The sequence below is a fragment of the Puma concolor genome, chromosome A1 (genome assembly GCF_028749965.1).
Source record: "Puma concolor isolate L17-30 chromosome A1, mPumCon1.1.hap2, whole genome shotgun sequence".
Classification (NCBI taxonomy): domain Eukaryota; kingdom Metazoa; phylum Chordata; class Mammalia; order Carnivora; family Felidae; genus Puma; species Puma concolor.
The window spans coordinates 102,342,825-102,362,983 of NC_141667.1; the positions used below are offsets into that span (position 1 = coordinate 102,342,825).

A 20,159-nucleotide genomic window follows, 5' to 3' on the forward strand; every position below is an offset into this window, starting at 1 on the left:
GATGTTATAAACATCTCCATGGATTAGATGCTCCCATTAACCAGAATTTGGGAACCAGTAGAAATGAAGCACCATAGCAAAAAAATAATAATAAATCAAGAATTTTTTGAACTTTCTTAAAGCGTACAGGAGTGAATATACTTCCTTTCTTTGCACGATGAAAATGAGAACAACCGATTTCATAATTACTAGTTATTGAAGCTAAAAACACAAGATATTAAATATACCAGAAAGTTATTTAATGAAATGCTAAGTGTTCTATCTCATTTGCAAGGCAATTCATTAAGATTTGAAATATGTACCAAGAATCTATCCTATAGAGACAAAAATATTAATATACAAAGACATATAGACAAACATATCTAGTGAATGGTTGTCAAGAACAGAGTAAATACTCATCCACAGAGGTGGACCACACCACAGTGGTCCACACCCACTCATCAAACAGAATGACTTTGAACTATGTCTAATGATTTAGAGGAGTTTCTACCAAGTATTGCTTAGTTGGAAAAGATACAGAAGTCCAAATATGATCTAGGTTTTTTAATGATTTTGTTAAAGCTTGTGTCTAAATTGATGGACAGGGCTGTAGGAGCATGCAACAATGTGTGAATATATACAGTAAGTGTGGTTCTCAAACTTTAGTGTGCAACAGAACTACCTCAAAGTGGCTTTAAAATGCAGACTGCTGCCCCCCCCCACCCCCCCACCAACCAGAATGTCTGATTCAGTAGGTCAGAGGTAAAGGTCTCATATTCTTTTTGCCAACAAGTTCACCAGGGATTATAATGCTGACAAAAATGCATCAACTTTCAACAGCAGTTACCAGGGAGGACAGAAAAGGAGGTATAAAATGGAGAGGAATGATTACTGAGATCTGCTAAAGGTCCTAACAGATTTTCCATAGGATTCCTTTCATGGAACAGTGCATGTACAAATTTTGCAAAAAGTAATTGCTAATAATTTGTGCTTATTTTTTTTTGTAATGAGCAAGTGTTATTTAACTAACTTTATCTAGAATAAAGCTATTTTCATTGCGAAAAAAGCCTTTGCAGTCAACAAGTTCCCAAGGAAGAGCTTGTCTGTTTTATTCACAGCACTGAGCTGTTCTGGGGAAGATTAGAGCTAATTATAACTTACATAAAAATAAAATGTGGAAAAAAGCAAGTTCCTAGATTAACAAGTTTAACATGTATCTGTTTTATGACATTTATTAATCTACAAAAACTTTGAGGCAACTCAATTTAACAAGTAGTCAAAAACAACAAATAGCAAAAACACTATTTGGCTTGCAGATGCAAAATCTCTTCCTCTTTCAAAATTCAATCAAATACCAAGTAAGCAAAATCTCACCTCTTAAGCTCTACTTGCATCATTTCCGATCTTTTTATGTACAAACTAGGAAACAAAGGACTAAAAACAACAAACTAAAAAAATAAAAATAACTTAATGACTTCCAATATAGGACTTTCAAGCTCCCAAGTGGTGTCAATTAAGAAGCTTTAAGACAGGGGCGCCTGGGTGGCTCAGTCGGTTGAGCGTCCAACCTCAGTTCAGGTCATGATCTCGCAGTCGATGGGTTCAAGCCCCATATCAGGCTCTGTGCAGACAGCTCAAGAGCCTGGAGCCTGCTTCAGATTCTGTCTCCCTGGCTCCCTGCCCCTCCCCCACTCGTGCTCTGTCTCAAAAATAAACAAACATTAGAAAAAAAATTATAAAAAATAAAGATGGTTTACGACAGAGAACATCTTCGGGACACCTGGCAGGCTCAAGTCAGGGAAACATCCAACTCTTGATTTAGGCTCAGGTCATTATCCCACAGTTTGTGAGAGTGAGCGCCAAGCTGGGCATGGAACCTGCTTAAGAGTCTCTCTCCCTGTTCCTCTGCCCTTTCCCCATACACATGTGCATGCACACACTCTTTCTCAAAAAAAAAAAAAAAAAAAAGAAAAAGAAAAAAAGAGAACATCTTACATCAATTAATTATAATTGACACTCTTCCAGGCTTTCAAACGTCATTAGCTTCATCACTACAACTCTTGGCTAGCCTAACACTCCTCCTCCTCCTCCCCAAAGCAGGTTGTCAACTCAGTCTACACCTTAAGCCTAGACCTCAAGCCAGACTGCATGTGTCTGCTATTTTCCTCTATCGTGAACAAACAGCCTGACCTTCCAAAGCGGCTCCTTTAGTGCCCCCTTAGAACACAGATGCAGGAAGCTGCTCAGAGGCTGAAAATTGGATTTGCAAGGTCCACATCCCCACGGTCTGCAAATCGGTATTATAAAAACTCTTGGCTACCAGCTGCCAACCCCTGCTTCTTCTCTAACCTTATTACGGTGCAGTGTTTCTCTTTTCCTGCAATAGCAAGTCAATGAAACTCCATTGTTCATTTTAAAAATTAGAGGCAGTCTGTGACTAATCTGAAGAATATCCTTGCATCCCCAACACTGTCTCCCTTCCTAAGGATAAGCAAGTGGAAATAGTTTTCAAAAAATCTATAAAGTTCTATAGCACACCAGACAGAATCAAAAATTATCACACCCTCTGAAACGAATTCCTGAAATAGAGAAAAATATGTTAATTTCTTTCTTTGTGCTCACAATAAAATACCCAAGGTGATGAAACTATATGGGCATAAGAAATAGACCAAGATTCAAAAATACTACAGAGAAACTAACACAAAGGAATGGGAACAAAAATTGTGCGGGCAAAAAAGAAAAACAGACTCGACAATATAGAAAACTTCAATATAAAATTAAAAATGCTTCTAGAAGTCAGACTACAGGAAGGACAAAACAGTTTAACCTTGAAATAGCAGTTTTATTTTTTTTTTATTTTTTTTTTCAACGTTTATTTATTTTTGGGACAGAGAGAGACAGAGCATGAACGGGGGAGGGGCAGAGAGAGAGGGAGACACAGAATCGGAAACAGGTTCCAGGCTCTGAGCCATCAGCCCAGAGCCGGACGCGGGGCTCGAACTCACGGACCGCGAGATCGTGACCTGGCTGAAGTCGGATGCTTAACCGACTGCGCCACCCAGGCGCCCCTGAAATAGCAGTTTTAGAAAGAGAAAACCATAGTCAAAGACCTAGAAAAATGAAACTTTAAAAAGGAAACGTGGACGTTTTCTTCATGGATCCAAACAAAATGCATGGGGGGAAAAAAGAATTCTTATATCCACAGATTTTCTATAGGCATAGAGATATCTCTTCATCTTTTTTTAAATTTTAATTCCAGTATAGTTAACATCGAGTACTATTTTAGTATCAGGTGTACAATATAGTGATCCAACAATTCTATCCACTACTCACTGCTCATCATGGTAAGTGTGCTTTTAATCTTCTTCACCTATTTCATCCTCCCCAACAACTCCTACCCTGTAACCATCAGTTTGTTCTCTGTATTTAAGAGGCTTTTTTTTTTTTTTTTTGGTTTGTCTCTTGTTTTCTTTGTTCATTTGTTTTGTTCCTTGAATTCCACACAAGTGAAATTGTATGGTATTTGAAAGTACAACATCTGAGGCACCTGGGTGGCTCAGTCGGTTAAGCATCTGACTTCGGCTCAGGTCATGATCTTGTGGTTCGTGAGTTCGAGCCCTGTGTCAGGCTCTGTGCTGACAGCCCAGAACCTGGAGCCTGCTTCTGATTCTGTGTCTCCCTCTCTCTCTGCCCCTCCCATGCTCATGCTCGGTCTCTCGCTGACAAAAATAAATAAAGATTAAAAAAAAAAAGAAAGAAGGAAAGTACAACGTCCATGCATGACAAAACCGCCCAAGAGGAGCACCTGGGTGGCTCAGTCAGTTAGGCACCTGACACTTGGTTTCAGCTCAGGTCATGATCTCATGGTTTCTTAGTTCGAGCCCCACAATGGACTCTGCACGGACAGTACAGAGCCTACCTGGGATTCTCTCACTCCCTCTCTCTCTGCCCCCTTCCCTGTGTGCATCTACTCTCTCTCTCAAAATAAATAAACATTAAGATATACAGATATATAGATATAGGTATAGGTATAGGTATATAGATATAGATATATACACACCCTCAACAAAGTAGGTTTAGGGGGAATATACCTCAACATAATAAAGGGCATATATGAAAAAACCATAGCTAACATCATATTCAATGGCAAAAAACTGAGAGCTTTTCTGATAAGGTCATAAACAAGACAAGGATGTCCACTCTCACCACTTTTTATTCAACACAGTACTCAAAGTCCTCTCCACGGCAATCGGACAACAAGAAATAAAAAAATAAAAGGCATCCAAGTTGGTAAGGAAGAAGTAAAACTTCCACGACTTGCAGATGACAAGGTACTAAGTATAGAAAACCCTAAAGAGGGGCGCCTGGGTGGCGCAGTCAGTTAAGCGTCCGACTTCAGCCAGGTCACGATCTCTCGGTCCGGGAGTTCGAGCCCCGCGTCAGGCTCTGGGCTGATGGCTCGGAGCCTGGAGCCTGTTTCCGATTCTGTGTCTCCCTCTCTCTCTGCCCCTCCCCCGTTCATGCTCTGTCTCTCTCTGTCTCAAAAAAAAAAAAAAAAAAAAAAAAACCCTAAAGAGCATCAAAAATCTACTAGAAGTTATAAATGAAGTCTACCATCTTTGTAAGTAAGGATTCTCTTTAGTGACCAAGAAGCAAAGACTTTTGAACAATAAACTCTCACGTCGAAACAGCTTATAATCAAAGGAACGGGAAAAAATATACGTATGTATCACCTGAACAAGGTGCCTTTATGTAGAGGGTGAGTCCAAGTTGGGAATAATTTCTATCAATTTTTTTCCTCCATAATTATCACTCCATGTATGTGGTCTAATCTTCCTTCAGATAAATCTTACAATTTCTATTTTTTAGAGCCCATTTTAATGAGATTTTTCATTAGCATACAATTATTATTTTAAAATTTGAAAGTATCTCAGTATGTTGTGAGTCCTTTAAACTTTCTAGTTTTGTTTGGATTTTACATTATACACTTGCCAAAGATGATTTTTGTAAAATAACCAATCATAATAGGATTGTTAGCACATAAAAGTATCAAAATAAAGAGATCCAATATATTGCCATCAAATAAAAAATCATCTATATATATGCCTTAATAATTAATGCATTAATGTCAATAAAAGCCAACACAGATATAAATAGAACTCTGAAAAAACATACCAAATATCAACAGTGCTTATACTGATGACAGAGTTAAGCATAAGGTTTTAATTTTTCTTGGTATTTCCTATTTTTATAATTTATGAAATATAAATATGAATTTTAAAAATTAAACATTTATAAATGAGACTTTATTAAACTAGAAGCTACAAGTAAATATTTATCAAACCTCTGAAGACAGAAAGCAGAGAACAGGTCTACCCCAAAATACAAAAACAAGTTTTACTACAGTTCTTACATGTGCTCTGTTTACATGTTATTAATTTGGTAGAAACTGAATTTAGACTTGTTTTTACTATAATATACACTCTCTGACCTCTTACTACATATGTCCAAGGAGTCAAATTGGCTGAGATCAATTTGTAATAGTGACATAAATGTTTAAGTGGGTTAAAAGAATCAGGTTACAATCTATATACATATCAAGTAAGAGTCATGTTAAATATACATAACATACAATTATACATATCAAGTGTCATGTTAAATATACATAATATACAATTTCTGTATGTATACATAAATGTATACATAATATACAGTTATAAATTCCATTTTATGTTCCACTAAAAAATTTCTAATCATTACATGTTTGAATTTTATCTTATACTCATTGCAAGAACTTCTAGATTTAGACAGATTTTATCGTGTACCATGCTGCCGTTTCCAAGACTTCCGTGTTACTGTGTGTACACAGTAACTTAATTTTTGTTTTAATTTTTTAATGTTTATTTTTGAGAGACAGAGCACTAGTGGGGGAGGGGCAGAGAGGGAGACACAGAATGGGACGGAGGCTCCAGGCTCTGAGCTGTCAGCACAGGGCCTGATGTGGGGCTCGAACCCACGAACTGGGAGATCATGACCCGAGCCAAGTAGCATGCTTAACTGACTGAGCCACCCAGGCACCCCCAAAATAACTTAACTTTTTAATGCCAAATTGTAATGGAATCATTTTGAAAGCATTTAATTCATGTATGAATTTTAAAAATTAAACATTTATAAACCAGAATTTAATAAACTAGAAGCTACAAGTAAATATTTATCAAACCTCTGAAGACAGAAAAGCAGAGGTCTACCCCAAAGCACAAAAACAACTTTTAGTATTGTTCTTATGTATGCTCTGTTTACATGTTATTAATTTGGTAGAAATTGATTTTAGATTTGTTTTTATTATACCAACAAGGCACACATGTAATCTTTTTTTTAACTTGTTTTTTATTTTTTTTTAATTTATATCCAAATTAGTTAGCATATAGTGCAACAATGATTTCAGGAGTAGATTCCTTAGTGCCCCTTACCCATTTAGCTCATCCCCCCTCCCACAACCCCTCCAGGAACCCTCTGTTTGTTCTGCATATTTATGAGTCTCTTCTATTTTGTCCCCCTCTGTTTTCATATTACTTTTGTTTCCGTTCCCTTATGTTCTTCTGTTTTGTATCTTAAAGTCCTCATATGAGTGAAGTCATATGATGTTTGTCTTTCTCTAATATCACTTAGCATAATACCCTCTAGTTCCATCCACCTATTTGCAAAGTGCAGCCAGACTTCTTCAGAGTTATCTTTAGTTCTCTCCCTTACCTCACGGCACCTCTTCAGTCCTATCAGGTGCACTTCTGTGCACACCTGTGAAGTCATATGATTTTTGTCTTTCTCTAATTCTGCTTAGCATCATACCCTCCAGTTCCATCCACATAGTTGCAAATGGCAAGATTTCATTCTTTTTGATTGCCGAGTAATACTTCATTGTATATATATACCACATCTTCTTTATCCATTCATCCATCGATGGACATTTGGGCTCTTTCCACACTTTGGCTATTGTGGATAGTGCTGCTATAAACATGGGGGTGCATGTGTCCCTTCGAAACAGCACACCTGTATCCCTTGGATAAATGCCTAGTAGTGCAATTGCTGGGTCATAGGGTAGTTCTATTTTTAGTTTTTTGAGGAATCTCCATACTGTTTTTCCAGAGTGGCTGCACCAGCGTGCATTCCCAGGCACACACGTAATCTTAAGTGACAACCATTTGAGCATTGTAAGCAAGGACACGCACACATAGGTAATAACTATACCGTGACATATGCTGGAATGCACAGTGCATGTAAGAGCATCTCAGCTTCAGAGATGTTAAAATGAGGGTGGAAAAAAACTGTACTTTAGAAATGACAAAGTGTCATTTTAATAAAACATCTATAGATACTGAGATTATGAGTAACGTTTTCTTAACACCTTTCACTTACTCCCTTTCATTCCCATTCGTATATTCTGTTTATTAGACAAAATTATTTTTACTTTTGTCTGGTCTTTTTAAATCCCTTCTTTCCTTAGGCTATGGGTACTGACTCTTCCCTAGTCTGATGATAATCTAGTGGGTAGGATACTACTACGGTTGTAATATTTGGAGGAAGCAGGTGGACATGATGGAGGGTGTTACAGGTCTTCCTCAAGCTGCCCTTGTCACTATCTGAAGGGTTAGCAGATAGGACCGGGTATATAGTAAACTTCAAGTCAGTGACAGCTTGTTTCATGATAACATAATTGAAAGCACAAAGTATGTACATGGAGCATTCTTTATTTTTCCACTTCTTAAATTAGCAATGTTTTCACTATTCAGTATCCTTCCCAAAATTGTTTTCAGTAGCTGCGGGCAGTTCTCGTAGTATTCTCTTCTTAATGTGGGACCTTGAGGTTATTTCCCACACATTATTCATCTGATGAAGTGCATCTCCTTAGAAGGGAAGAGGCAGTTCTGTGTTACAACGATAGTTGTAAATTCTGAGTTAGAATCAGGGGCTGCAACCGTGGCTGGCCCCAGCTTCCCATCCTCTATCGTACTCAAGTCTGCCATTGACCTATTTGTCTCTAGAACCAGGGACTTGCTCTACTGACCTTGGTTCTTTTGACATCAAGCACAGCGTAGTAGTATCATTCAGTTTTTCTCTATAGAAGAGAGTGGAGTATATCTAAGGTTGAGAGGGCAATGAAATGCATCAACAGATTTTAACTGAAGATTCTGATTTTGTGTTCTAGTTCTCTGACACTTCATTCTATTAAGGATAACCTAAATTGAGGTCATATTCTTAGTCTAGATGCAGTACTCTTGCTGAATTCCATGAGTCGATGATTCAAAAGTTACCTGAAACCACAGGTTTCCATGCCCACCCTATACCAACTCAGTCAGATTTCAAGGAAATAAGGGGGGTGGGGGGATGAAGTCCTATCCCATTTTTTTTAATTTTTTTTTTTAACGTTTATTTATTTTTGAGACAGAGAGAGACACAGCATGAACGGGGGAGGGTCAGAGAGAAAGGGAGACACAGAATCCGAAGCAGGCTCCGGGCTCTGAGCTGTCAGCACAGAGCCCTACGCGGGGCTCGAACTCACAGACTGTGAGATCATGACCCGAGCTGAAGTCAGACGCTCAAGTGACTGAGCCACCCAGGCGCCCCCTTATCCCATTTTATATGTGAAGGGAGCATCCACTGACTTCTCTGTTACACTCAGTAACTGTGCAGAAGAGCAGAATCCTCCCTCAATGCAGAAGATACACCTGTCTAGGCATCTCATGGGCATCTCTGTCACCCAATCCTCCACCTATTCTGTGGATGTCCCAGCACTTTGCCCTTTGAATTCCTATTTCATGATTTAGCTGACACAAATGCCACTGAACTTTATCCAAAGATGCACCTAGAAGACATTCTTGACCATTATTGGTATATCCTAAAATACAACGTTTGAAAACCATTCACATGAATGAAATGGATGTTTGTGAGTCCAGAAGTTATACAGTTTAAATAAAATTACTCAGATAAATATCATTAAAACCCAGACTTCAGAGCCAAGAGCCAATGACTTTTAAAAGGGTCCATACACATACTTGAAGCAAGACAGTTCACGGTTTTTGGTTTTGGTTTTTTTTTTAAGCCTCAAACAGCAAGCAAAACCTTTCTCTCCACTTTAGTCACACGGGTTTTGAGTGTAAGAAAGGGTCATTTAGACCTGAAATCCAACACTTAGAGACTTACATATAGAGGAACATCGCTGCAGCTCAACTCCATGGCTTCCGCATCTGCAAGGAAAATAACGAATGACAACCGTTATTACAGGAGGCACTGCGTAACCAACCAGCAGAATTGTGTGTCCCTCCCTTCAGTTATCCAGGGGGGAGAAGTAACAATAGATGGGAAAACTGCAGAGACAAAACCATGAACCACAGAAAAGAGATTCCATCTGTATCAAATACGACCCCCCTTTCTTCTGTCACGTTAATTTCCACACCTAAGGGAAACCTATCCACCCCAGGTAATATCCTATTGACTGCTCTTGAGAGAAATATTTCCAAAAGCCAGGAAAGTCAACATAAACGTGCTCAAAGTTTTGACTTAACTACTTGAATACTAGAGGTCTCTGAGGTTAGAGTTCACCACAGTCCAAATGAGGCAGGAGACCTCAGGAGCAAGACACTTCTTTGCTGAACATCCAGAGGGCAAAGGTTTCAGTCATGTGATCTCAGGAGGGCGGGTATGTACTCCAGTTACCAACCTCTCCACCAACTACATGCCTGCCCCTGTAAAACCCACATCCAGAAACCACCTTGAAGCTTAGGGAAAAAAAGCAACCATCATTCAAGACGTTCATTGAACACCTACAGTGCGCCAAACAATCCACAAAGATGACCAGGAGGTGGTTCGGCCCTCAAAAAAAATGCACAGCTCAACAAGAGAGCCCTAAAAACCGGGACAAAGTGAGGAGTGGGCTGGATGAGAACTGTGAATGGGGCAAGACAGAGACCCCACCACCACCCGAGTTCTGCTCACCAGGCCAATCCTGGCTCTGCTTCCCAGGCCACACCAGCTGCAGTACCTTGGTGATGGGTGACAGGGCACATAGCAACCTGAATTGGGACATTTAGGGCAATAATACCCCAAGTATACACTTGGCGAGAAGGAAAATACAGAAAGTTCTTTTTTTTTTTGTAACAACTTTTAACTTCCGGTTTATTAATACTTCATACTCACGCTGCCACTGGCACCCTCCTAGGTCACAAGTTATACTAAGTTATCCTGAGAGAAGACCAAGCTCATTACCAACACACTGTGCCCTGTGGCCATTTATGTAGACCCACTTAAATGGGCTTATCTATTATCATCAATTCTTAATAAAACTCGCCTCATAAATTAGATGAATGGCTTAAGAATTCCAGGAAGGAATCTTCAAATGGAAGACAATACTAACAAGAATATGACAAATCAGTCTCTCATTCCTAAATACGAATTATTCATCAGCCCTACTGGGAAATTAAAATGACTAAGAACAATGCCTTATAATCTCCACCCCTGCCCCTGCAAAAAAATCAGCTTTCAGGTATGTATTTAAATTTTGAAAGCACACCCAATAGCATATACCACGATCCCTTACCCTAAATGTGTAATGTGCTTCAAGGTATCAGCAACTGTTTTTAACCTGTGTTTACAGGCATGCCATAAACCATTGCAATCTTTTAAAAAACTTTCACAAAACTTGATACAATTACAACCTTTTAAAATTTTTGCTTAATAGCAAGAGTGCATTCTACAGTCAATGTGGTTTCAAAAGGACCGAAATATACAGAAAATAATATAAATGCATTCCTTTATGAACAAAACTTTGAAGACTACTGAGTATTTTAATGAATCTTAGAATACATCATCTGTGTAAGAAGTTTGCCATACACTCATAGAAGTGCAGATGTTTTCCCTTACTCACCTTTCTAGATTTTATCTGATAATACATCTACAAGAAACCACTTCTGGGGCACCTGGATGGCTCAGTCAGTTGTGCATCTGAGTCTTGATTTTGGCTCAGGTCATGATGCCAGGGTCTTGAGATCAAGCCCTGCTTCAGGCTAAGTGCTGAGTATGAAGCCTGCTTGGGACTCCCGCTCTCTGCCCCTCTCCCCTGCTTGCAGAAAGGAAGGGAAGGTGGGAAGGAGGGGTGCAGAGGGAGAGAGGGAGAGAAACTAAGAAACCACTTGTGAAGAGAATATGGACTTAATCTGAAGAGTGAATTACTTCTTTAATAAAGAGTAATCTGGGGCGCCTGGGTGGCGCAGTCGGTTAAGCGTCCGACTTCAGCCAGGTCACGATCTCGCGGTCCGGGAGTTCGAGCCCCGCGTCGGGCTCTGGGCTGATGGCTCAGAGCCTGGAGCCTGTTTCCGATTCTGTGTCTCCCTCTCTCTCTGCCCCTCCCCCGTTCATGCTCTGTCTCTCTCTGTCCCAAAAATAAATAAACGTTGAAAAAAAAAATTAAAAAAAAAAAAAAGAGTAATCTCCTAAGAGAAAAGCATTCAACTACAACCACTAGGTAGGGCAGCTGCTTGGATAAGAACCTTAAACGGCACCGTGAGGGGCGCCTGGGTGGCGCAGTCGGTTAAGCGTCCGACTTCAGCCAGGTCACGATCTCGCGGTCCGTGAGCTCGAGCCCCGCGACGGGCTCTGGGCTGATGGCTCGGAGCCTGGAGCCTGTAGCCTGTTTCCGATTCTGTGTCTCCCTCTCTCTCTGCCCCTCCCCCGTTCATGCTCTGTCTCTCTCTGTCCCAAAAATAAAAAAAAAAAAAAAAAAAAAGGCACCGTGAGTGGAATTCATTCCCTGTGTCATCCATGGGCAAAGTATCGTAATGAATTTCAAACACATTCCAATCTACAATTTCTGTAATGACATTGCTAAGGACCATAAAAACCCATATACCGTATTGAGTCGTATTGGTTATACTGTGGCAAAGTCTTTTAAAACACTGTCCCACTTTAATATGTCCTACACAATTTTCTCTTCCCAAAATACAAGTGTTCTTGTTTTTCTACAAAAAGTGGCTGTTTATGACATGTCTGTAAAAACATCCATTTTTCCAAATACATATAACCCTTTCCATCAAGAAGGGGTGATATTTCAGTATGTGAAAATTCTTAAAGGAAATTCAACCGTTAGATAGTATATGCCATAACATTTTCAAAAAGGGTATTAGTACGTGCTACCACTGTTTTGTCATTTTCTTGCAGTAATTAAAGTTTGCAACTTAAAAGTATAAGAGACTCTTAAAAAATGAGAACAAACTGAGGGCTGAAGGGGGGGTGGGAGGGGGGGGAGGGTGGGTGATGGGTATTGAAGAGGGCATCTTTTGGGACGAGCGCTGGGTGTTGTATGGAAACCAATTTGACAATAAATTTCATATAAAAAATTAATAAAGTTTGCAACTTAATAAAGCCCTCATATCAGCAGGCTTCAAATTCTTGGGGGGAAAAAGCCTTCTAATCTATATAAATCTTTGAAACTGAATGTTTCACAGGTTTTGTATTTTTAAAACATAACAACTTCTAAATTATAGGAGAACCGAATGACATCAGGGAAGATGGGAGTTTGCAGCCACTTTATTTTTTTAATTTTTATTTGTAGGAGAGAGCGTGTGTATGTGAGAGAGAGAGAAAGCCGGAGAGGAGCACAGAGAAGGGGGACAGGGAGAGAATCCCAAGCAGGCTCCAGAGTCAGTGCAGAGCCCGATGTGGGGCTCAGTCTCACAACTGCAAGATCACAACCTAAACCAGTATCAAGAGTCAGGCGCTTAACTGACTGAGTCACGCAGGTGCCGCATGCAGCCACTTTTAAAAATTAATAAACTTGTGGGGCACCTGGGTGGCTCCGTCGGTTAAGCGGCCGACTTCGGCTCAGGTCATGATCTCACAGTCTGTGAGTTCGAGCCCCGCGTCAGGCTCTGTGCTGACAGCTCAGAGCCTGGAGCCTGTTTCGGATTCTGTGTCTCCCTCTCTCTGACCCTCCCCTGTTCATGCTCTGTCTCTCCCTGTCTCAAAAATAAACAAAAACGTTAAAAAAATTAATAAACTTGTATAATTAGTGGATGGGATTAATACATAAAGCCCCGAATTTTTAAGTTTAGCCAGCACTGCACTTGTATTAGAATGTATATATCATAATGAGGTTCTCTTCAGCTGTGACACACATTAAATCCAACTTCAAAGTCAAAGTGCTTTGAACCAGCCATTCAAACAGAAGGGTTAGAGTAGGGGCACCTGGGTGGCTCAGTTGATTAAGTGGCTGACTTCAGCTCAGGTCTTGATCACGCAGTTCGGGGGTTGGAGCCCCATATGGGGCTCTGTGCTGACAGCTCAGAGCCTGGAGCCTGCTTCAGATTCTGTGTCTCCCTCTCTCTCTCTGCCCCTTCCTCGTTTGTGCTTTGTCTCTGTCTCTCTCTCTCTCTCTCTCTCTCTCTCTCTAATTAAAATAACAAAAAACTTAAAAAATTAAAAAGGGTTATAGAGTATTTTAAACCAAGGTTTTCAAAATAATAACCCATTTGTTTTATTACTTTTGCTGACATATATTGTACATCAATGTTTTTAGTGAGAACAAAAAGGGTTATTAATCGCATTTAATCTTCATAGGTTTTTAAATGTGGAGTAAGTTTGAAAGTATTGCAGTAGTACAATTTATAAATAAAAAAAATAAGGATACATGCTTTTTTTTTGCTTTTTTTTTTTTTTTTTTAACTTAGTAAGGGTACATGACATCTTGCGGATCTGTTCCTTCTAGGTAAGCCTTTGTCCCCACTTGCCAGGCTGTGGGTACTTTTCCCACAGGGGTCTCAATGCAGCCCTACTAGACTAAGGAATACGCTGTGGGGTTTCCCGAGCTCCCCCCACCCCCCTGCTGAGGTTCTAGGTGGCAGGGGCCTGCGAGCTGGACTGCAGGGCAGAGTGCAAGGTCACACCTCTTTAAAGCTAAGAGGGATCCAGGGGCGCCTGGGTGGCTCCGTCGGTTGAGCGTCCGACTTCGGCCCAGGTCATGATCTCTCGGTCAGTGAGTTCAAGCCCTGCTCAGAGCCTGGAGCCTGCTTCAGATTCTGTGTCTCCCTCTCTCTCTCTGCCCCTCCCCCGCTCATGCTCTGTCTCTCTGTCAAAAATAAACATTAAAAAAAAAATTTATATAAGCTAAGAGGGATCCAGCTACTCTACACCTTTCAGACCATGTGAGGCAGACTGCAAATGAGGGCTCCCAATCCGCAGTCTAATAGGATGACAGGACAAAGGTCAAGAAACATCAAGGGCTAAATATTCCTTTCTATTTCACCTTCCACGTAAGAACTCGGATTCCATTATTCCCACCCACTCTAGCTTTTGCCATTTTTGAGTACAGAAATGTAATAACCATTGAGAACAGCAATTGTTTTGTTTTTTGGAGACCTCACTTTTCACCGCTTTTAAAAATAAATTAAAACAGGGGCGCCTGGGTGGCTCAGTCAGTTGAGCGTCCGACTTCGGCTCAGGTCATGATCTCACAGTCCGTGAGTTCAAGCCCCGTGTCGGGCTCTGTGCTGACAGCTCAGAGCCTGGAGCCCGTTTCAGATTCTGTGTCTCCCTCTCTCTCTGCTCCTCCCCTGCTCATGCTCTGTCTCCATCTCAAAAATAAATAAACGTTAAAATAAATAAATAAATAAATAAATAAATAAATAAATAAATAAATAAACTAAAACTAAAGTCCCCACGGTTCTCAGCCTTGGTCCCAAACTTTCTAAAAGCCCCTATCAGAGACAGAATCATTTGAGGTACATGTATTATATACTCAAATACTCGAAGTTCAAACTGATATAGGTATAAAAAACCGTATTCTCGTTTGAATTTTTCCAAAACTGATGCTTCATAGTCAACAGCAGCAAGGTCTGTGCTCCCTTGCAGAGATGCATGGCTAAATCATATTGTGCCTCCTTTATTATCAAGTTTAATAACAAAACCAGTTTGTATTTGCTAGACAAGTTCTACACACACCAGCTTTTCACCACACAAATATCATGGTCTACGTTTCCTAATTTGAGTTCTCCATTTGGATTTTCAAAAATTCTTAGATTCGAGTACTGTTTTAATATTTTATTTTTCAAAAATGTGTCTTGGGAAATTTAAGGCCAATTTCCAGTCTTTCTTGCAGACACCAGAGAATGATAGGGGGTCTTGGTACACAGCCACAATTTTTAAGTTTGCTCCCAAAACAGAGGAAAAAATTCTTATAAAAAGAACATCCTGATGCAAAATATTCAATATTTCACACATACTAGAAAGAATGCCTAATGTTTCAGGATCTTCGTTTTGCTAGTTACTTCTAATAAAAATTAGACCATTTAAAAGGTGAAGAGAATATTCCAACTTAAAAATAAGAGAAAATATAACATTCAACTTTCACAGTAAATAATCATTCTTGACTATATGAAATTCTGGGTTTCTAAGACTAACTCCATATAAAATCTATGACTTGAACTTTGTGTTTGAACATGCCAAAAACTTTGGCTGGTACACCTCTTACAAAACCTATTAACAAATAATGGTCAAATATTTACTAATACTGTTAGTAACTATACTTGGAAGGCTAATGATGTGGTTAGGCACTGTGCTATGTATTTTACCAACACCTCAGAGAAGCCTCACAGCAGCCATGAGAGGAACCATGGAGGAAGTCTTACTTGCCTGAATCTTCGTTTACAAATCCCTGCAGTTGTAAGGTTACACTGAAGCAAAAGTTACCTAAACCTAAGAATAATTGTTTTAATTTTTTTTTTTTACATTTATTTCTTTTTGATAGAGACAGAGCACAAGTGGGGAAGGGGCAGAGAGAGAGAAGGAGGCACAGAATCCGAAGCAGGGTCCAGGATCTGAGCTGTCAGCACAGAACACAAACGCGGGGTTCGAACCCACAAACTGCGAGAGCACGACCTGAGCTGAAGTCGGACGCTTAACCGACTGAGCCACCCAGGTGCCGCAACCTAAGAATGATTCTTGAATCAACTGACCACCATGAAGATTAGGAACAACTCCCTCCCAAGTTTATTCTTCAGTTCCCGCCCCCTTACTTAAGGCTAGCATCTGTTCTCCACTCAGTCCCCCTTGTACTTTAGATGTTTTGTAGTTACTTGTTTTGGTCTTGAGGTGGTTACTGGGTGTTATAAATATAAAATACCTATCAAGATAAAATTGGAAATCTTTTTTTTAAGATGAAATTAGGTTAAATAAAATCGAGAATAGTGTTTTTCAATATTGGCTAACTTCCCAAATCATGATCCTACTGATCAATGAGAACGTGGCAGAGATCCACTAAGAAGTGAAAAAAGAAATCATAAGGAGATAAAGCCTTAAAGATCATAGCAGTATTAAAGGAAGAATTTCTTCTCCTCTTTATCCTATGAGAAAACGGAAGAACTTGTTAACTAATTATAATAAAAATAACCCTCACGATAGCTCTTCGAAAATATAGTATGATATGCATGTATTTTGTATGAGAGCTTTATTTTTGCATGTTTGTTTCATTGTTTGATGTAAAATGCTAATTAGAATAAAGATGTAAGGTGCATTTAAAGAAACCGTGAAATGTAATAATTTTCTAAGAAATTACACTCTGAAAGAGAGAGAAGGAAAGGAAAGGAAAGGAAAGAGAAAAGAAAAGAAAAGAAAAGAAAAGAAAAGAAAAGAAAAGAAAAGAAAAGAAAAGAAAAGAAAAGAAAAGAAAAGAAAAGAAAAGAAAAGAAAAGAAAAGAAAAGAAAAGAAAAGAAAAGAAAAGAAAATACAGTGTGGTAACATGAATGTTCTGCTCCGCAATTAACAAATTTGGCAGACAAAAACCATAAACGTCCCCACCATCACTCCCCTCCTCTCTCCCTCTCCCCCCCCCACACACCTCCCCCCACACACTACACTTGATGTCCCTCCTAAGAATAAGAATTAGAGTTGAAAACTGCAAGGCACGGGGCGCCTGGGTGGCTCAGTCGGTTGGTCGTCCGACTTCAACTCAGGTCACGATCTCACGGTCTGTGGATTCAAGCCCTACGTTGGGCTCTGGGCTGATGGCTCAGAGCCTGGAGCCTGTTTCAGATTCTGTGTCTCCCTCTCTCTCTGATCCTCCCCCGTTCATGCTCTGTCTCCGTCTCAAAAATAAATAAACGTTAAAAAAAGAAATTAAAAAAAAAAGAAAACTGCAAGGCACTAGGTCACACTACACATGGTAGAACAGGTATTCGAGCTTCCTGCTTCAAAGCTTGTACTCCTACCCATGATGCTGTGCTGCGTGCTAGCCACAGAAGTCAAATACAAAGTTTTATAGGGGATACTCCTTCTCATAATAGAACCCCAGGCAAATCTCTTTTCTACCACTGTTTCCTATGAGACCTTGGTCCTCCTTTTAAGGAGATTCCCTGTAGGGAACATCCCTGATACCTGCTCTCCCCAGGTAAGACGGTATCCAGGGTCGCCCTCTCCATTTCACAGGAAGAAAGAGAAGCTCGGCAAAGTTGCACCACTTAGAGATCAAGCAGCCACAAGCGGCCAAGCGGGCGTGTGAATCCAGCCCATGTGACCTATCCAGCCCATGTTCTCCTTAGCCACAGCACAAGGTCCTTGTGTCACATAACTTTGGTCTCAAAGATAGCAAGTTGCTTGGCTAACAAGTAGCCAACACCTCATAAGAGGAGAGCCTCAGAAGCAGCCTGTATATGAACTCCACCTCTGCCCTATTCTAACTGTGTGACTTGGGCCTGAAGTTCCCCTCCCTGGGGCAGTCACTCATCCCTGAGTAATAGTGCCTACCTCATAAGCCTCTTGAGAGGATTGAGACAGCTGACAGTAACAAAAGAAAACACTTAGTGCCCATCAAGAGCACTCAAAGGCTAGCTTCATTTATCAAGCTTATATAAAGGGTTTCTTAAGCATTTGAGTATTTTGAAAGACCTCTAAATATCAGACTTAACAAGATGAGTCAGCACTAAGCGGGGCCAGGCTCCTCTGAAATGGGTCCACCCAGCTCAGCCTCACCCCAGCCCAGAGGAATCTCCAAGCATCAAGAATTCTGAATAGTATTATACCAGGCCGGTGTGTGATTTTACACAGCTGAATGAATACTCCCCCCACTATGGTCAGAGAATTCAAAGGGTAGAGCTATTCCTCCTGACACAACTCGACAATCATCTCTGTTTTAAACCTTCACTTGGAAATGATGACTCACAGCTCTGTCAACAAACCTACAAGTGTAGAATTATATCTATATTTCACAACTGTTATGCTAACTGGAGAAGGAGGAAAGAACACATGAACAACAGGGAGGGAAGGCCAAGTCTAAGGAAAAAGCTTCAGTGTGGGCACAGTGGAAATGGGTAAGAAGAGAACATTTTAGAAATAAGCCCGGGGGCGCCTGGGTGGCTCAGTCGGTTAAGCCTCTGACTTCAGCTCAGGTCATGATCTCGCGGTCCGTGAGTTCGAGCCCCGCGTCGGGCTCTGTACTGAGAGCTCAGAGCCTGGCGCGTGTTTCGGATTCTGTGTCTCCCTCTCTCTCTGACCCTCCCCTGTTCATGCTCTGTCTCTCTCTGTCTCAAAAATAAATAAATATTAAAAAAAAAATAAAAAAAGAAAGAAAGAAAGAAGCCTGTTAAGGAGTACTGATGCATAGGGGCACTTGTACCCCAATGTTTATAACAGCACCCTCAACAATAGCCAAATTATGGAAAGAGCCTAAATGTCCATCAACTGATGAATGGATAAAGAAATTGTGGATTATATACACAATGGAGTACTACGTGGCAATGAGAAAGAATGAAATATGGCCTTTTGTAGCAACGTGGATGGAACTGGAGAGTGTGATGCTAAGTGAAATAAGCCATACAGAGAAAGACAGATGCCATAGGTTTTCACTCGTATGTGGATCCTGAGAAACTTAGCAGAAGACCATGGGGGAGGGGAAGAGAAAAAAAAGTCAGAGAGGGAGAGAGCCAACCCATAAGAGACTTAAAAACAGAATAAACTGAGGTTTGATGGGGGTGGAAGGACGGGGAGGATGGGTGATGGGCATTGAGGAGGGCACCGGTTGTATGGAAACCAATTTGACAAGAAATTTCATATGAAAGAAAAAGTGCAGGCAGAGGTCTGAAGATTAGAAAATACAGTAACTGGGGCGCCTGGGTGGCGCAGTCGGTTAAGCGTCCGACCTCAGCCAGGTCACGATCTCGCGGTCCGTGAGTTCGAGCCCCGCATCGGGCTCTGGGCTGATGGCTCGGAGCCTGGAGGCTGTTTCCGATTCTGTGTCTCCCTCTCTCTCTGCCCCTCCCCCGTTCATGCTCTGTCTCTCTCTGTCCCAAAAATAAATAAACGTTGAAAAAAAAATTAAAAAAATAAAAATAAAAAAAATAAAAAGAAAAAGAAAATACAGTAACTATTCAACAGATCCCATTAATTCAAACCAGTGGGAGTGGTGGGAGTGGGCAGGAAGAAGGGGAGTCAGTCTGAAATGGTGCAGCCTGAATGAGAGAATGTTTATGAAGTACACAGAGGGGTGTGAGCTAGCTGCTAACACAATGTTCCACCAAAACTGGCACACTCACTTGTATTTTGCAGGATGTATTTGCATTCCAAGACTTTTTATATATCAGTTCAACATTGCTTTTCCTATCTCACTTTTGCGATCGATCTGTTTAGTTACATCCTTCATCATCAGTGCAAAGCTCTATCACTCAGCATCTTGGGCAAGATACAGCCTATCAAAGGCGTCAATGTCCTCATTAGCAGTAGGTCTCTGAGGTCCCTCTATCATGTCCGGAAGTCAATTTACTCTCACCTACTCCGTGCAAAGCACCATGGAGGCTGTCATGAGAAAGATTCACATACATAAAACACCACCCCCATCACTGATGAACTCACAGTTTGGTTCGGGGAATATCTATATCCGTGAAAACCTAAAAGTTTTAAGGAGTAATACACCATCGACCTGACAGAACATGATAGTGTTAGGCAAGCATCAGTGACAAATGAGTTATAAATGTAATGGGGGGGGGGGGGGCATGGAGAGGGACCAGCATGAAAAAAAGGACATGGACTTGTGCTATTTAGGAAAAAGTGAGGAGTCTGACAGGCTGAACTAACAGGTTTGGAAGGAGTAAAGGTCATTGGCCCCTTACTTTTATACACAATCCATCTCGAAAACACACCAAATCTG

At 40.6% G+C, this 20,159-nt stretch overlaps 1 protein-coding gene across 1 annotated transcript in view; it reads right to left on the reverse strand.

Annotated features, from left to right (window-relative positions):
* ARHGEF28 (Rho guanine nucleotide exchange factor 28) overlaps positions 1-20,159 on the reverse strand; it is a 311,363-nt gene that overhangs the window by 240,355 nt on the left and 50,849 nt on the right. The window contains exon 2 of the mRNA XM_086699008.1: positions 9,178-9,221. Within this exon, the coding sequence (XP_086555134.1) occupies positions 9,178-9,210 (33 nt within the window). The 5' untranslated portion in view covers positions 9,211-9,221. The remainder of the gene's footprint in view (positions 1-9,177; positions 9,222-20,159) is intronic.